The following is a 19669-nucleotide window of genomic DNA, read 5'->3' on the forward strand; positions in this document are numbered from 1 at the left end:
AATTACTCGAATCTAACGCGCACCTTTTTTACGGTTAAGCGAGTTCATAAATCGCATGCGCGTTAGAATCGAGTACGAAAAAAAAAATTAATGCGATCATTCTATTGCCATCGGCATTTTCAAAATGGCCGCTCCCTATGTACGTCGACATGGCGCGTTGGCCATTTCTGCCTATGTGTTTCCCATGTGCGGCATTTCGTACGTGTGCTGTAGAGTTTTGTGCATTTGCATCGACGGCATGGAAGCGCCGACTCCAAAAACTCGAGTGTACCACTATGCCGCTTTTAAAAGAAAAGTCCTCGTGTGTGCAGAAACGGACGGAAATCGGGCCGCATCGCGGTCGTTGGAGTTCCTGAATTGTGCGTGCAGGACTGGTGGAAAAAAAGCAGAAGATTGTCGACAGCAAAGCTTCACGCAAAGACTTCAGTGGACCGCAGCAGGGTCGGTTTTCGCAAATTGAAGAGCTGCTCGGCGAGTATGTGCTTGAGCAGCGAACGGCACAGTGGCCCGTGACGACAGAACTGCTCCAAGGGCGGGTTATGCAGTTAGCCTTAGAAAAAGGGCTAATGCGGAGCCAGTTTAAAGCGAGCAGGTGCTGGCTAACTCACTTTATGAAGAGGAAAGGCTTTTCCCTCCAAAGGTTGAACGGGCATACGCGAAAAGTTTTGCGGAGGAGTACGATGAAAAGCTTCAGTTTTCAGCGGCTCGTCCTAAACTTGCGGCACAACAACGGCTACCTGCTTGGGCAAATCGGGAATGCCGATCAGACGCCTCTTTACTTCGACATGCCTGGCACCACAACCGTCGAGAAGAAGGGGGCAAAGCAAGTTCGCCTGCTGACATCGGTCCACGATAAAACTACAGTGACAGCAATGCTCTATTACACGTCAGATGGGCACAAGCTTCCCTCGTACCTTTTATTTAAGTAGAAGACGCTCCCGAAAAGAGTTAGTTTTTCGAGTGGTGTGATCGTGCGGGCCAGCGAGAAAAATGGGTGCGCTTTGCAATCGATGTCTTACGTTTTTTTTTTTTTCGTCGTGGAAATCGGGCGAGCGTTACAATCAAGGGCGCGATAGAACTGCGTAAATACGGTAATCCCAGCCCTTGTGGTCATATTTTGATGGAAGTGAAATGCTAGAGGACCATGTCCTGTGCAATTCAATGCTCATTGTAACGAACCCATGTGGTCGAAGATATCTGGAGCCCTGCGCTATGGTGTTGCCCTTTGGTGGTATGCACGTTTATGTGTGTGGCTTTAAATTTTGTGCGCTTCGCTTTGTGGTGCCGCCTTTTGTACTGTCCACAACTACTATCAGCATTGATTGCCTCTGGTCGAATGTATATTGTTACGAGAAAGAGATCGACTCGGAGGAGTAGTCGCAGATGTATTTACAGCCGGTTAAGCGAGCAGATTAGCTCGCACCAGTCTATCTGCTTTGTCTTCTTTATGTCCATGCACTGGCACCTAGCATGACCCCCTGCGGCGGAGGCACCGTCCCGGTGCTTTAAAGGTCGGTATCCGATGCATTCTTGTAGGACTTGATGCGCGGGACGTGTACAATATCACTGTACCGCACAGCAGGTGATGATGGATAGATGGGGCGGATAGATGGGGCTGATCTCATAGGTGACAGGTGTTACTTGATGCAATACAGTGCAGTCCACTTATAACGATATCGAGAAAACCTAAAAATACGATCGTTATAACCGGTGATCGTTATATCTGGACTGCCGCCAAAAAAATCGTCGCCGGACGTACATTTTGTAGCTCCAGGCATCATTTCGCTATTTTCACCAATTAATAAATATTGTAGATAGTAGGATGTCAAAAACTAGACTTTATTTCTTACTCCGAAGAACGCATCACGGGTTCGCTGAGAAAGAGAGACTGACCGACGGCGGGGTGGGAGCAGTGGGAGGAAGAAAGCACAGCCAGAGGTACACAGCCGGAATGCCAACGAGGCCCCGCCCCGATGCCGCCGCGCCGCTTTGCTTTTCGCTTTTTTTATTTTTCTCTCTTTCCCGCTTTCGTTCGGCAAGCTACGAGTAGCTTGCCGGCTTGCCGTTGTAGAAGGCGGGGAGCCGCGGAGCGCGGCGCTTTGCTTTTCGCTTTTTTTTTTTTTAATTCTCTCAGCCTTTCCGCAGTCGACGCGCGGCGAGGCGCAAAACGTGACACAGTTCGCACCATCTGTAGCACGTCGCGCCAACTCGCGATGCTCTCCTCGGCTTTTTGAACGGCCGGGACGCGCTGCCGGCGCTGTGCTGCAGTGGCGGCAGATACGTACTCGCCTACGCTAACTTTTCGTCTTGTCTCGGCATAGTTCGTTTCAGAGGAACTTATCAATCTAAATGTTACGATTATTGTGAATGAAACATGCCGTCCACGGCAAACTTTTCATCGTTGTATCCGATATGCGGTGGATAACATATCGTTATATATGTTTTTTTCCCCATAGATCCAGTGCATAAAATGAGACTTTTAAGTCGACCCATCGTTATAACCGATATATCGTTATATGTGGTATCGTTATAAGTGGACTGCACTGTACACGGTAAGGTCCCGTGTAATGAAACAAGATTTTCTGATATGCCCAGCTGACTATGAGGGGACCAGAGTAAAACGAGGGTACCGGGAGGGAAATGCACGTCTCTATGTTCCGCATTGTACCGACGGCATTGGTTGGTTTGCGACGCCATCAGCCGAGCATGGGCGAGCTGACAGGCATGATTGGCTCGTGCAATCGCGCCGCGGGCATACTCGCTGGTGGATGAGGTATGAGTTGAGATGATTGTGTCCAGTGGTAAAGTCGGCTCTCTTCCGTACAATAAGTAGAACGGCGAAAAGCCCGCTGTGTCATGACGGGATGAATTATATGCGAAAGTTGCGTAGGGTAAGGCAAGGTCCCAGTTTTGGTGGTTGGGTGACATGTACATCGCGAGCATATTTGTTAGAGTACGGTTAAATCGTTCCGTGAGGTTGTTAGTTTGAGGGTGGTGAGCGGTTGTCAGTTTGTGTTGCGTAGAACAACGCAAAATGTCGGCGATGACTTGAGATAGAAATGTATGGCCACGGTCTGTGAGAAGCTGTCTCGGAGCACCGTGAATCAATATAACGTCCCGTAACAAGAAGTCAGCGACGTCGGTTGCACAGCTGGTCGGTAGAGCTTGTGTAATAGCGTAGCGTGTAGCGTAGTCGGTAATAATGGCTATCCATTTGTTTCCCAATGTTGATGTGGGAAAAGGACCAAGCAGGTCTAACCCAACACGGTAAAATGGTTTCGCGGGTATGTCAATTGGTTGAAGATGGCCAGTGGGTAGCAGTGACGGTGTTTTGCGACGTTGGCATAGGTCACACGTGGCGGTGTATCGGTGTATCGAGCGAACAAGGCCTGGCCAGAAGAAACGGCGCCGGACGCGCTCGTACGTGCGGGATACGCCAAGGTGTCCAGATGTGGGAGCGTGGTGAAGTTCGGTGAGAACACAGTGCCGCAAATGCTTAGGCACAACAATGAGAAGATCAGGCCCGTCAGGCCGGAAATTGCGGCGGTATAGCACACCCTTTTGAATGACAAAGTTGCGGATGGAAGCATCATTTGGGGAGGTTTCCGTACGGCTGATGATGTCAAGCAGCACTGGATCGCGCTTCTGTTCTTTCCAATGTTAAGGAAGTCGGACACTGTCAAGATAGAGTGCTCCGTGGGCTCGTCAGTGTCCTCAGGATCGTCGACAGGGTACCGGGAGAGGCAATCGGCATCATGGTGTAGGCGGCCAGCTTTGTAGACCACCGAATAGGAAAACTCTTGCAGCCGCAAAGCCCAGCGACCAAGGCGGCCTGATGAATCTTTCAGAGAGTTGAGCCAGCATAGCGCATAGTGGTCAGTAACTACCGAAAATGGGCGTCCGCATAGATAAGGTTGATTTTTCGCCACCTCCCATTCGAGAGCTAAGCACTCACGCTCTGTGATTGAATAGTTAGATTCAGGGGCGGATAGGAGGCGGCTGGCATATGCAATAACGCAATCATGGCCACGTTGTTTCTGAGCCAGCACTGCATCGATGCCATGTCCACTTGCATCTGTAGGGATTTCTGTAGGGGCAGCAGGGTTGAAGTGTGCCAGAATCGAAGGAGTAGTGAGAAGAACGATGAGAGTCGAGAATGCAGAAGCCTTTTTGTAGCCGCATGAAAACGGGACGTCTTTCTTGAGGAGCTGCGTTAGGGGCCTCGCTATGTGTGGAAAGTTTTTCACAAAGCGTCGGAAGTAGGAACATGGTTTGATAAAGCTGCGTACATCTTTCGCAGATCGTGGTACAGGAAAGTTTTTGACGGTACTGATTTTTTGCCCCGCCTGGTTGTACACCATTGGCGTCTTCTAAATGATCAAGTACTGTGATTTGATTGGACGAGTTGAGCTGCAGGCCAGCGCGACAAGATGGCTGATAGACGCTCTATAGGAGTTTCAAATGTTGGTGAAAAGACGACGTCGTCCAAGTAGCACTAACAGGTGGACCATTTGAATCCTCTGAGCAGGGAGTGCATCATTAGTTCGAAGGTGGCTGGAGTGTTACAAAGGCCGAAGGGATGACCTTGAACTGATATAGGCCATCGGGGGTGATGAATGCCGTCTTTTCACGGTCCATTTCATCTACCTCTATCTACCAGTAGCCGGAACGAAGGTCTATGGGGGAAAAATAGTGGGACCTATAGAGGCAATCAAGGGCATCATCTATTCGTGGCAGAGGGTACACGTCTTTTTTGGTAATTTTGTTTAGGTGTTGGTAATCAATGCAGAAACGCCATGCACCGTCTTTCTTGCAGACTAGCACTACAGGAGAAGCCCAAAGACTGCAGGATGGCTCAATGATGTCCTTGGCGAGCATTTTGTCGACCTCACTTTGGATAATATGACGCTCGGCTGCCGACACCCAATATGGACGCCTATTAACAGCATGCTCATTACCAGTGTTTATGCGGTGGGTCATACCAGTAGCGTTCCCCAACGGATGGCCGCTGAGGTCAAAAACCTCGACGTCAAGGAAAAACCTCGATTTATCAAGGACGGTGAAGAGAACAACTGTGTGTAGATCTGCAATGCTGACACAAGCGGAGCACATTCCAACGATAGATGCTATTCCGCCGTCCGTAACACGGACGAACTGAGTGGTCGGAGGTGTGAGAACCTTCTTGAGCTTGCGGCGAAAATCACTCGTCATCACGGAAAGTTGAGTGCTGGTGTCGACAAGAGCAGTGACATGTACGGCGTCTGCTTGTACGTCTATAAGGTTCCGTTTTGTATGTATCGTCAAGAGAGGATTTTCTGTCAGTCCGAGCGATGCAGCGCTGCCTCCAGGGGCTGCAACACTTGGTTTTCCGTAAGGGAACATCATGGGAAGGCGGGGCAAGGTGGTTGGCGGTGCAGTGGAGAACGAGACTGGCAACGTTGAGGGGATGGATAGCGGGAGTAGTGGTGTTCAATAGCAGGGTCCTGGCCAAAATGGTCGCGGCTGGTCTCATGGCGATAGGCGGGACGTGCATGGAAGGTACGAGAGGAAACTTGTGCAGGAGGACCCCAGCGACTTCTGCAATGGCGAGAAATGTGCTTGATTCGTTGACAAGAGAAGTAGCTCAGCTCGTCATCATGTGTTCGCCATGCGGACAGATTACGGAACGTTGAGGGAGAGCCGGTTGGGAAGGGAGGTGCAGGCGTGTATTGGGGCTGGAAGTCGGTGCGGGGAGGCGGTGAAATAGAGTAAATTCCCAAGATGGTGATTTCCTGCCGGGCGACTGCTTGGATGAGGGGCAACGTAATTGGCGGAGAGGGGTCAGGGGACGTTGGTCCCACCTTAGCTGGAGCAGTCGCTTCAAGCTTCCGCCTGACGATTCGCGTCAAGTTGTCACAGGTGTCTGGTGGATGATATGTGTCAAGACACGAGGACGTCGCAGCGGTGTTCGGAAGGCGCTGGAACTGATAAGAGATGCGCCTGCTTTTAGCTTGTTGAACCGGCGGCATTCTTCAATAATGGCATCAACAGATGACACATTGTTGAATACCAACAAGTTGAACGCATCGTCGGCGATACCCTTTAGAATATGCGCAACTTTGTCAAGTTCGGACATGTTTTCGTCAGCTTGGCGGCATACTGTGAGGACAGCCTGAATGTAACTGATGTAGGACTCCGTGGAAGACTGTGCGCGAGTCGACAACTGATTCTTCACATCTCCACAGCGACCAAAGGGTTTGCCAAAAAGCTCACGGATCTTTTCCTTGAAGCTGTCCCAGCTTGTAATGTCGTGCTCGTGGTTGTCAAACCAAACACGAGGGGTTCCGTCGTTCACGAGCATAAGTGTGGGGTCTTACTTGTAAGCGGCGCTGATGCGTTCATAGAGGCGTAGCCATTGGTCGACGTCAGAACCCTTGCGGCCTGAGAATACGCCAGGGTCTTTGAGGGCAGGAAGTGTCACGAAAGTTGTTGCAGGCGCTGGGTTGGTAGGCCGGGCAGAAGAGCCAGCGACCGGAAAGGATATAGCCGAGTCTTGCGTGGTCATGTTGAAAGCCGTGAGGAAGCGTCCGCTTCCGAGTTCTGTGACGAGGACAGGGATCGCACAACTCCACCAAATATGTTACGAGAAGGAGACGGACTCGGAGAAGTAGTCAGATTTATTTACAGCCGTCTAAGCGATCAGCGCCAGCCATAGAAATTAGCTCGCGCCAGTCTATCTACTTTGTCTTCATCTCCATGCTCTGGCACATTGCAATATGTAGTTTTCGCTGTAACCTAAATGAGAGAAAACCTACTCTCCTACTACATTAGCATAAGGCAGGGGATATTGATCTGTTAAAGCCGCTTGAGCCAAGTGAAACTAATATATTTTTACTGTTTTATTTTTGTACTGTTTTTCTGTCTTGTACAAATTAAGGAAACCGGCCAGTGGCTGTACGTGTAATGGCAAGGCCCTTTTCTGGTTCTGAAAAGTATTATATTATAAATAAAGCAATCTATTGAAATATATACCTTGAGCGACAGTAAACCTTTGTTATGAAAAAAGTTAACAGGATGGCAAAAAAATTCAATATATGAGATAATTCCGTAAAGGTGGATGCACCCTAAATGCTTGATGATAATATTTCAGCGGTTTGCAACACTGCACAAGTAAAGAATGTGCAAGCACTTGTACCTTAGTGATGGCTATCTGTGTGCCATTATAGCTTCAATAAAAATGTTTACTTTAATCTGCTGGTAGTTGCTGCTGGGGTGCAAACAGCACAACTTCCAACTTGTACCAAGATCACATAGTGCACATGCCAACTGGTTGGATCTTGATGATGATTGAAAGCACTGTGCAACACCCACATTATTTGGCCAGCTGGACGCTGATCGATGAAAGGTGCATTTAAACTGCCTTTGTTTTTCGGCTTGGATTTGAACAGAGGTGTAAATAAAAGGTGAACATAGGTGCAAAAATATATATGCAATCTCGCAAAAAAGGCTACCAATTAGTGCCAGCACAGACCAGTTGCTGCAATTACGCCTACACAACATGATAGACGAGCTCATTGAAGCTCAACCTGGGACCACAGCTGGCAGACATATTCTAGTGAGACTAGGTGTACATTACCGCGTGCGGCGCAGTGTAAAATACACATCCCAAGAGATATGAAAGAAGGAACTATAAAAAAGGTTGAGTGACCTCATGAGTGCAGTCAAATTATTTTGTCAAGCTGGGAGGTTCGTAGAATTGAGAAATATTCTGGTGCCTTCCAAATGCAAAATGGTAGCATAGTGACATATGAAAGGACCGTGCATTTTACTTGCCACTAACACAAGCCGGCAAGCGTGAAAGTCTGCAAGGACAACGGACATGGAGTCTCCTTTGTTCAGGCAAGGTAGAGGGTCACGTGAAGTTTTGACAAGCCACGGATATGCTAAGTCGAGGAGAATGGTTGTTGCGTTAGTGTAAGCAGGCATAGCAAAAGGTTGCAAGGAAACGATTGGTGCCATCTGTTGTAGAAACCTTAAAATACAGAAAGTAACTACAGTGTTCTCGTGAGCACATTTTAACCACCAACACCTGTAGCAATATTTGGGGTGTAAAAGCACTATTGACCGTTAAGTTCGTTTCGTGCATAAACTTGGCATGCAACCTTGTCAAAAAAATGCTAGGGTCATGGTTACGGCAGCAGTATGCTTTAACGCAATATTGTTACTGTGCATGTTTGAAGAAAAGCCCAGGAGGTCAAGTGTGCAAAAAAAAAGTAACATGGACATCCGCTTACACCATCCTGGAGCCATTGGGGAGTACACGTCGCGGCTCAAAGGCTTGCAAAACAAACCACAGGGCTCAGGGGCATATTCTTGCCTGCTCATCCAACATTGACAAAATAATTTCGTCTGTCAAATGGCAGTGGTTATAAAGCAGGATGCATTGAAATCCTCTGCTCTTCCAATTAATGTATACGGTTTAATTTTGAATGGACAAATGCAACAAAAGCAAGTGAATCCAGGGCACTTCTAGAGCATATATTATGGGAATGCCAAGGGATAAGTGACAATAATGGGAATTCTTTCTCTAGCATTTGCTGGGAGGCCGCACTGCGTAGTCCCACCCCCGATGATCAGCTCCGGGCCATCCAGTCCGCAGACAAGACCGTCGGAACCCAAGTACTGCTGATAGTCAATGAAGCGAGGCTTGTAGCCCACCCTACCATCTATCGGGACTTAATATTTTCTTTCTTCACCACTCGCCTTTCTCAGATTCAGTCCGCTCATTCGGGTTAACTTGGGCTTGTTGTTCGGATAAAATACTTGGCCTTTGTATTCAGCTGACCACCCTAGCTATTATTCAGGGGTATATTATCCATTTGCGAGTTAGCCTAAGCAAGTCGACTCGCGAATGAGTTTGACAACCCATAACCTTCTGTGATCTTATTAACTTGCAGCTATACTGCTGGAAAACATCCTTTTCTGTCTTTTGACTACCCTCGATTTTGTGCAGATAACACAGTGCCGACATCTAATGGCCCTCCAAGTGGGAACCCTGAGAGGTCTTCAGGATCTTCAGCAGATGCTTCTGACTCAACTGTCACTGTGAGTGCTCTTTGAAATTCCTTTTTAGGGTAGATTAGGATTTCAAAGGGCAGATTTTGTAATGTATTAATAAGGGGGAAGGAGAGTTGTATTATCGCTAGATTTTATCAGTGCTATTGTGTTAGAATGCTGTCACGTGATAACGAGTCACTAGAAAGGAAGTAGGCAGTTCACTTGAGAAGCACATTATGTCTGAACTCTTAAGAAATCCGTCGAAGTTTAACTTTCGACTTGTTTCTTGCATCACCATAACGCAAGAAAAGTGGCTTCACAGCAGTGCAGAGAAGGCTATGTGCGAGAAAATGTGATATGGATCTCAAAAGCACTTAACTTTTAAATTAAGATGTTTTGTGTCGATATATTCAACATAATGTCCTCATGAAAAGCTGCACCTACTTGTTGTCCAGCTAAAGCTTCTAGTATGCCTTTGCCCTAATTTTGGCTTTGTAAATGTCATACACGGTATGCTTCTCTGTATGGTGTATACAGTGGAAAAACCAAACTTTTGTATGTTTGGACGTGTCACTGCCAGCTTTGTGGAGAACAGTAGGTTCTTCCATGTTACAGCAGCTGTCATGTTCGTGACAATGAAGCGAGGCCTGTAACACACACCTTTGAATGACGCTGGGAGGGATAGCCGCCGTGGTAGCTCAGTTGGTAGAGCATCGAACGAGTTATTCAAACACGTCTCATAGTAGATGAACAATGCTTCGTTATATCTATTGAGGAAATACATGCAAGGACAGTCTTCTGTGGTGAACACCTGCCATTTACACACACACACAGCCACACACACAGACACACGCATACACACACAATAATGCCAAAGAAAGTATAGGGGAAGTTGTTCGACTGAATAGTAATGTTAATGTGAAGAAAGAAAAGTGGGTGCAAAGATAACTTGCCGTGGGCAGGAACCGAACCTGCGACCTTTGAATGATGGTGGGAGGGATAGCCGCCAAGGGAGCTCAGTTGGTAGAGCATCGAACACGTTATTAGAACGCGTATTGACGTATACCAAAATAATCTGTAAATGCTCATAGTAGACGAAGAATGCTTCATTAAACCCATTGAGGAAATTTTCACTTTGTTAAAACGAGGTTTCAAATACATAAATGTCTATGGGAATTTCAAGGGGAATTACAATTGCTTTATCATATTCATTAGTTTGTTATATCTCTCTTCATTATAGTGAGGTTTTACTGTAGCAAGCACCGGCTTGTGCACCCGTTTGCAGGCTTCCAGTGTGGGTACACTGCCTGCTGAATCAAGTGCTTCAGCAGGCTCAATGTCTGCAGACTCTGCTGGCATGGCTGGGTCTGCCAGTGGTAGCAATGTAGCACTGTCCGTGGATGTGGGCGCTGCGTCCTCTGGCGAGCTGAGCACTGGGAATGGAGCCGAGCTGATGCCAGTTCCAGTGGACGAGGACTCGAACAGTACTTCAGAGTCAAAGACTGATGATATGCCCATGGATCCACTGCACCCCTTAGGAAAGGCCAAGAAGAAGGGCAAGCGGTGCTCTTGGTGCAAGAGGAAAACTGGACTGGCATCAACCTATGTCTGCAGGTGAGCTTGCACATTGTAGGGCAAGATTTGATGCTACAAGAGGCTTGCTGAGATTGTGGTACTAGAAGCACTGTTTGTGCAGCTGCTCACTTACAAGGTATGTACCTCTTGCAGAGCGTTTTTCCTTGACATCTTGTTGCTTTTGCTCTGGTGCAGGTGCGGAAACACTTTCTGCACTGTTCACCGTTACGCAGAGGCGCATGCTTGCTCTCACGACTACAAGGCAGAGGGGCGCCACATTCTGCAGCGTAACAATCCGGTGGTCAAGGCAGCCAAGTTGCCCAAGATTTAGTTCCTCGTAACTGGCAGCAAGTAGACATCTACAACAATGCCCGCTCCGAAGAAACAGCGGGCCAAGTGCAAACCTTTTCTTCTCGAGCTTTTTTCTTGTATCGGCACAAGCATGCCACTGCTTTTGATTTTTTTATGTAGGCCCATGGCTTCCTGGCTGGAAAATCGATTTACCAGCAGAGAAGCTGTTAGCACACAGCTCTCCCCCAGACAGCTGCACACTTGCAGATTACTTATCATCATAAGGCTTCTTTGCCTCAAAAGAAGTATTGACTGGTGGACCGGAGATGCAGCCAAACCTTTCGGATTTAGTGGGCCATTGTGACCATGCAGCTTTTCTTTTTCTCGTTTTCTTTCTTCTTCTCATTTTCATTTTGTCTAGCTTTGAAGTCTCAACAAAGCAGTCCTTGCAGTGGCACAAGGCACTTTTTGGGGCACCATGTTGGTGCATTGTAATGTACTCTTGTTCTTCTTCAGCGTTGTTCTTCTTTCCAATCAATTCGGACTGGGATCTTCTGGTTGCCAAGGCAGGCTACTTCTCTTTCCATCTGGCTTATACCTCAATTTTTTACTAGGACTAATGTTTTTTTGAAATTCTGTCTGAATAAATTCTAGTTCATCTTTAAAACTTAGTCTGTGTGATGTTCCTTACCCGTCACGGTGGTCTAGTGATTGTGGTACTCGACTGCTGAGCCGAATGTCGCGGCATCACATACTGGCCGCTGAGGCCGCATTTTGGATAGATGGATAGAGGTGAAAATGCTTGAGGCCCGTGTACTTCAGTTTAGGTGCACGTTGAAGAATTTAATGTCGAAATTTCTTTGCCCTCCATTACGGCATCCCTCATAATCATATTGTGATTTTGGGGCGTTGGATATGACACGAGCGCAGCTGTTTACAGATGCGCGAGAATAGACAGATACAGTTATTCTAAGGAGGAGGCAAGAATACCTAGTCATTATTTTTCGAACTTGTGAAATGTACTTGAAAATATATTTAACAAAAAGCAAACAGCACCTCGCCGAAACTTTTTGAGCAGTTCATTTGTTTATTTCGTAATACCCTCCGGGCCAAAGGCATTAGAGAGGGGGGTGAAACACGATTTTTTACTCATACAATGTTAGTTAATAAAAATAATAATAAAAATAACCAAATATATGCATTGTGTACAAACAGAACAAGTAAGTGTGGGCGTTTATACAATGCTAGTTAGCGCAGAGCGAAACAAGTGACGCTCACTCAAGATGGCCACAGATCTGGGAAGGTGGTTCCAGTCTACTGATGTTCTGGGAATAAATAAATCTCTGCATATTTTGGTTAGACATGACATAGCACCAACTTTATTGAGATGATCAATTCTACATGATACGTAAGAAGGCTGAAAAATAAGTGCCTCGCGAAGAGTTGGAATATGATAATAAATTTTATGAAATAGACAGAGGCGGAAGAGCATACGACAAGAGGCAAGAGACGGCAGTTAGAATGAATTTTTTATGGCAGAAATGCTAGCGTGACGACTGTAGTTGTGAAGAATGAAGTGAACAGAATTGTTTTGGATTAATTCAAGAGCACTGATTAGATTAATTAGACTCTGATCCCATACTGCAGCGGCGTATTCTATCTTCTACGAATTGGCATCTTGTACATTAGTAGTTTAAGTGAAGCAGGTGCAGAGGAGAAGTTGCGACGAATGTACCGAAGCATGCGGTTTGCATTATTATTAATAATGGAGCAGATATGGAGTGACCAGCTTAAACAAGGGGTGATGTGTGTCCCTATATGACTGTAAGAGGTGACCGATTCGAGTGGGATGCTGTTAAGTGAGCAAGTAGCAGGAAAAGATGATATTCGGGAAATGCACAATATCTTGCATTTAGAAGTATTTAGTTTTATTTGCCAAGTCGTGCACCAGTTAAAGATGGAGTCAACTTCATTTTGAAGGGTAGTGATGTCATTTATGCTGTTAATTTTACGGAACAACACAGTTGTCTGGAAACAGTTTTATGTTAGAAGAAACGCACAAAGGCAAATCATTAATGTAAACTAGAAATATAAGGGGTCCTAAGATGGAGGAACCCTGTGGTACTCCAAAGTGAACGTCGCGAGATGAAGAATAACACCCGTTAGCAGTTACAAACTGCTTGCGGTTAAGTAGGAAATGTTCTATCCATCTGATGACGTTATTATCAAGGTTTAGTTGCTTTAGCTTTTGGAGCAGTAATTTATGACTCACTTTGTCGAAAGCCTTAAAGAAGTCGAAGAAAATGGAATCTGTTAGTGACCTACGATCTAAAGAAACATGAAGTTGGTGAATGAAGGATGGCAGTTGTGTTTTGCAAGATCGATTTTTGAGGAAACCATGTTGCGTGTCCAAACAGAATGTTTCCGAAAATGAGGTGACGTTAGTGTAAATAATGTACTCTAATATTTTACATTGAATACTGGTTAATGATATTGGGGCGGTAGTTTAAGGGTGAACTTTTACTACCTGACTTGTGTATCGAAACTACCTTCCCGATCTGCCAGTCCTGCGGAAGAGCTCTGCTATCAATGGATTGCTCAAAAATCTGTGCAAGAAACAATGACGAAATGGCCCTGGTGCTTTTTAAAAATTTAGGAGTAACTGAGTGAGCCAGGACTTGATGATGTCTTTAGTGAATCAATAAGCTTAGTGATACTAGAGGGGGAAATGATAATAGGATTCATGGTGGAGTTGTTGTAACCAGGTTGATATAGGTGTCACATCAGTATACCTTGTGAAGTTGTTGCAGAAGACGTTTAATATTTCGGCGCAATCAGATTCGACAATAGGCATGCCATTATTATCGATTAGATGCAACATGCTGTTATGGTTAAGATTAATGACGTGCCAAAACTTTCCTGGGTTGTCGGTTAACATGGATGGTAAAATATGTTGCTGGAAGTTAGGTTTCCCTTGTTTAATGACGAGGTTTTCGAAGTTCTAAATTGGCACATTTAAATTAGGGCGGTAGTAGAAATTTCTGATAGAGAAATTGCTACACATTTGTACGGTGTCAACATGCTGCCACAATAATTTCGTGAATAAGTGCTGTAACAAGCAGTTTTAACTCTTTTGTTACCACGTGAAAATGGTTATTTTTGTCAGTTTGAAAAGTACCCTCAGCACTCATTGTAGTATACCAAATTTTAAACAATGATATGCTCTTTTCATGACGCTTCAGTTGAAAGCTTCTATGAAGCCGTGGAATCGGCAATGAGTAAGGTAAAAACACGGTATACTATAGTGATGGGCGACTTTAATGCAAAACTAGGGAAGAAGCAGGCTGGAGACCAAGCAGTAGGAGATTATGGCATCGGCACTAGAAACGCCAGAGGAGAGCTACTAGTAGAATTCGCAGAACGCTATAATTTACGGATTTTGAATACCTTCTACCGAAAACGAGAAAACCGCAAGTGGACATGCAGGAGCCCTAATGGCGAAAATAAGAACGAAATAGACTTTATAATGAGTGCACACCCAGGAATCGTGCAGGATGTGGAAGTTGTTGGCAAGGTACGATGCAGTGACCATAGAATGGTACGGTCTCGAATTCGCCTAGACTTGAAGAAGGAACGACAGAAACTGATACGCAAGAAGCCAATCAATGAGCTAGCACTGAGAGGGAAAGTAGGGGAATTCCGAGTGTCGCTGCAGAACAGGTACTCGGCTCTTAGTGAGGAAACCAACCTTAGCGTAGATACAATGAATGATAATCTGACGAGTATCATTACGGAGTGTGCAGTGGAAGTTGGAGGCAGGGTAGTTTGACAGGACACTGGCAAGCTTTCCCAGGAAACGAACCCAAATAAGATGCGTCAAATCATGAAAGTGACAAGTACAACAGACAAAATAGAACTGGCAGAGCTTTCGAAGTTGATTAATAGGCGTAAGGTATCCGACGTAAGAAGGTATAACATGGAGAGAATTGAACACGCTCTGTAAAACGGAGGAAGCGTCAAAGCAGTGAAGAGGAAACTTGGGATAGGCAAAAGTCGGATGTAGGCACTAAGGGACAAAGAAGGCAAAATAACTACCAATATGGATAGGATAGCTAAAATAGCGGAGGAGTTTTACAGAGATCTGTACAGTAGCCGAGGCAACCACGACCTTAATACTATAAGAAATAGCAGTAACCCAGATGACACCCCACCAGTAATGATAGAAGAAGTAAAAAAAAGCTTTGGAGAGCATGCAAAGAGGCAAAGCTGCTGGTGAGGATCAGGTAACATCAGATCTGCTGAAAGACGGAGGACAGATTGTGTTAGAAAAACTATCCACCCTGTTTACGAGGCGTCTCCTGACGGGAAGAGTACCATAGTCTTGGAAGAACGCTTACATCATCTTAATACGTAAGAAAGGAGATGACAAGCACTTGAAGAATACAGGCCGATCAGCTTGCTCTCTGTAGTATACAAGCTATTTACAAAGGTTATTGCTAACAGAGTAAAGAAAACATTAGAATTCAATCAACCAAAGGAACAAGCAGGATTTCGAACAGGCTACTCAACAATTGACCACATTCATACTATTCAATCAGGTAATAGAAAAATGCTGAGAGTATAACCAACCATTATACATAGCCTTCATAGATTCAAGAAGGCTTTTGATTCAGTAGAAATATCAGGCGTCATGCAGACACTGCGGAATCGGAGCATGTATGAAGTATATATAAACATTCTGGAAGAAATCTACAGGAGATCAGCTGCTACCATAGTGCTTCATAAAGAAAGCAATAGAATACCAATCAAGAAGGGTGTAAGGCAGGGGGACACAATCTCCCCAATGCTATTTACCGCGTGCTTACAGGAGGTTTTCAGAAGCCTAGAATGGGAACAGTTAGAGATAAGAGTTAATGGAGAATACCTTAGTAACCTGCGCTTCGCCGATGACATTGCATTGCGGAGTAACTCGGGGGACAAATTGCAACTCATGATTACGGAGTTAGACAAGGAGAGCAGAAAGGTGGGTCTTAAAATTAATCTGCAGAAAATGAAAGTAATGTACAGCAACCTCGGAAAGGAGCAGCACTTCGAGATAGGTTATAGTGCACTTGAAGTTGTAAAAGACTGTCTACTTAGGGCAGGTAATAACCGCAGAGCCGAACCACGAGATTGAAGTAACTAGAAGAATAAGAATGGGGTGGAGCACATTTGTCAAGCACTCTCAAATTATGGCAGGTAGATTGCCACTATCCCTCAAGAGGAAGGTATATAACAGCTGTATCTTGCCGGTACTTAGCTACGGAGCAGAAACCTGGAGACTTGCAAAGAGGGTTCAGCTTAAATTGAGGACGACGCAGCGAGCAATGGAAAAAAAAATGGTAGGTGTAACCTTAAGAGACAAGAAGAGAGCAGAGTGGATTAGGGGACAAACGGGGGGGTTAAGGCTATCATAGTTGAAATAAAGAAGAGGAAATGGACATGGGCCGGGCATGTAGCGCGTAGACAGGATAACCGCTGGTCATTAAGGGTAACTAACTGGATTCCCAGAGAAGGGAAGCGGGTTAGAGGGAGACAGAAGGTTAGGTGGGCAGATGAGATTAAAAAGTTTGCGGGTATAAATTGGCAGCAGCAAGCACAGGACCGGGTTAACTGGCGGAACATGGGAGAGGCCTTTGTCCTGCAGAGGACGTAGTCAGGCTGATGATGATGATGATGCTCTTTTCAAAAATTTTGTTGTAGAGCAAAAAATGTTTTGTAATCAATAAAAATATTATAAGTGTGTAACTTTCGGTTGCAAGCTGCTAAACAGTGTAATAAAATTCACTATATAGGCAAAAATATTAAAAAACAAAATTCATAATACACTTCTTGAAGATAAAAAAACTTGGGAACTGTATAAAAAATAGTAAATGTTGTACAAAGTATTTCTATTTGCATAGACATGTAAAGTCTGAACCGATGTGATGCTTTATCGCTCATGCCATACGTTGAAGCATTGCTTGATTTTTTTTTTCATGCAACACAAGTGAACTCTCACACTTCTCCTAGTAAAATGTGGCTTTTTTGCAATAAGAGCCTGTACGACTTCTGATGGATGTCAGTGATGTGAATAATACTTTAACATCGGATGCCCTATGAACTTGGCTATTTTGTCTAGCATCGCTTTTTTTCATGAGCCAGTTTACTGTGCATAGCTTGGCATTCCAATATATGCATCCATGCATACTTCATTGCATTTTTGCACATCATGTTAAAAAAAAAAACAATATCGCGCGCTATTATAAAACGTTTTGCAATGCTCCTTAGTGGGGCCAAGATGAGCTCTGATAGCCTTATTGATGCGAGGAGAAAGATCTGCAGCCGGCGCCAGCACACCATGCCTGAACGACGTGTGGACCTCACACGTAACCAGAGTAGCTGTAAGATTGTGTGGAAAGGTCAGCAGTTTTGCTCTTGTGGTAAAGAGGATATGATTGAACTGCTGCGGATGTCTTAGGCTGACGCAAAACATCGTCACCACAAAACGTAAGCTGAAGTGCTGCAGTGTTCGGGCTCTATGCTCGTTCTCATTCAATTCAGGTGCGGTTGCAGAACAGTTTTGAGCGGCATATGCTTTTTGCAGCGTAGCTGAGCACCCATATGCATATTACAACAACCCCATAGGAGGCCCCGCTGTGGTGGTCTAGGGGCTAAGGCACTTGGCTGGGCGTAGCTGAGCACCCATATGCATATTACAACAACCCCATAGGAGGCCCCGCTGTGGTGGTCTAGGGGCTAAGGCACTTGGCTGCTGACCTGCAGATTGAGGGATCGAATCCTGGCTGTGGCAGCTGCATTTTTGATGGAGGCGAAAATGGTGTAGGCCTGTGTGCTTAAATTCGGGTGCACGTTGAGGAACCTTAGGTGGTGGAAGCTTCAGGAGCCCTCCACTATGGCATCTCTCATAATCATAGGGTGGTTTTGCGATGTCAAACCCTATATAATATTATGAGGCCGTAGGAGCGACGAGTGACACTAGATGTGGCTCTGTGTCTGGTATAACGATACAAGTGAAAGCAAAGCTGCTCGTAACTTGCTAAGGCGGCTACTTCCACACTTTGTATATGCGACAGACCTTCAGAAATATATTTTTGTAGAAACATTTTTCCCAGACTCTTAGCAACAGCTCTTTATCGAATAGCTGGGATGAATTTCTGGTAATTATTACTGCTCAACACTGCTTAAGTGCAAATCTCACACATTAGTTTGATGTTTAACTTCAAAGGTTATTTTGATTACAGAACTGCAATATTACTGTAGCATAACCACGAGAGGCACGCACTTCTGCTTAGTTCGCTAGCCAAGTGCATTTTCTCCACACGTGCACATTGGTTTGTGCAAAGGTCTGTCAAAAAGAAATGCTGAAACAGGAAAGTTTGAATTATTTCTGAAAGTTTCTAAAATTTTGAGTGGAGAGATCGCTTCCACCATAGGTTGCTGGCGTACCATAGCTGCATACGCAGATACCTGTGTCACACGGCCACACAAAATGTCTGTTACATAAGCGTTATTTTACGATTTTGAATCCTTTAAGGAAGAGACATTTTTTTTTAATACACTACTGAAAGTGTGGCGCGAGCAGTTAAAAGAGAAGCGATGAAAATAAAACAGTGTATCTCAATATACAAATTAAAGAATTGTTTTGTAGCTTGTTTCTGCAAATAAATTTAATAACAAGTGAAGAAACAGCAATGGGAAGGTTTGTTGCACTTGTTAGTGTGCAAGTCCATCTGGCTTTACACGGATTTCATTTACCATATTTGTGTTTTGGTGCTCTCGACGCATTATTGGCGACTGTACCGTGGCATAGGTAGACTTGCTTTGGGAGCACACTGGAATACCCTAAATCAAGGGCTACAGGGCGACATGGGAAGGACATCGCTCGAGTGCAGGGAAGCTAGCAGCAAGATAGTTTGAGGAGCGATTGAGAAAAATGGGAGAGGAGCGTTGGGTTAGGAAAGTTTTCAGCTACTTCCCCGCAGGGGCGCCTGCGCAAGTAGGCGTTTGGTGTGTAGCGACACCACGGACCCAAGCTAACGGGGGAGTTTCGGCTCCCTCCCACGCCTAGCCGTGCGTAGCTTTGCCGTGTCCGGGGAAAAGGGGATCCGGGGGGTTGAGCCAATGCTGAGTGATTGGACCTTTAAGGCCCTCTGGCAGAGGCAACACACCACTTTGGCCCCGGCTTCACGTAGACGGCACCCCCTGGGCTTACCCACCCAGGGGAAATCGGCAGTCGCCTTTTCCTATCTCTCTCTCCCCACATCTTCGTCTTTATCTCTTACTATTTATCTGTCCTGTCTTCTACTCTCTTCCGTTTACTTCCAAACTTCCTGGTGGCTAGGGTTAACCCTGTGCAAATAGCCTACCTTGGTCTAGGCGCATTGGGTTATAGTGGCGTTGTACGGCTGGCGTCTGCAGGTTTCAGCATTCGCAAACTTGTAGCGTCCCCTCGTTGGGCTCCGTGGTGGCTGGACGCCACCGCTGCTGAACAAAAATAAGACGGGCATGCATACAGCATTCCCCCTACTGTCTGATCGTACCGGCTTAAAGCGGGTACGCACCGATGATATAAATTTTTTCAACCAGCCAAAAGAAACGTATCCTCACTTTCATGTTATCCACTGTGAAAAAACTGAAAAGCAAGCCAGGACCGTTTTTCCTTTCCTAGTTTCTAGATGTCTTACCGAAACTCTTGGCACAGGATACAAGGTAACCAAAATGGCTA

At 45.6% G+C, this 19669-nt stretch overlaps 1 protein-coding gene across 5 annotated transcripts in view; it reads left to right on the forward strand.

Annotated features, from left to right (window-relative positions):
• LOC119160918 (AN1-type zinc finger protein 4) overlaps positions 1–11569 on the forward strand; it is an 84689-nt gene extending 73120 nt beyond the window's left edge. For all 5 annotated transcript variants that reach the window (XM_075880445.1, XM_075880444.1, XM_075880447.1 and 2 more), the window contains 3 exons: positions 8993–9084; positions 10322–10650; positions 10807–11569. In XM_075880445.1, the coding sequence (XP_075736560.1) occupies positions 8993–9084; positions 10322–10650; positions 10807–10942 (557 nt within the window). In that variant the 3' untranslated portion in view covers positions 10943–11569. The remainder of the gene's footprint in view (positions 1–8992; positions 9085–10321; positions 10651–10806) is intronic.
• Positions 11570–19669: the final 8100 nt, after the last annotated feature.

Source organism: Rhipicephalus microplus, chromosome X (genome assembly GCF_043290135.1).
Source record: "Rhipicephalus microplus isolate Deutch F79 chromosome X, USDA_Rmic, whole genome shotgun sequence".
NCBI lineage: Eukaryota > Metazoa > Arthropoda > Arachnida > Ixodida > Ixodidae > Rhipicephalus > Rhipicephalus microplus.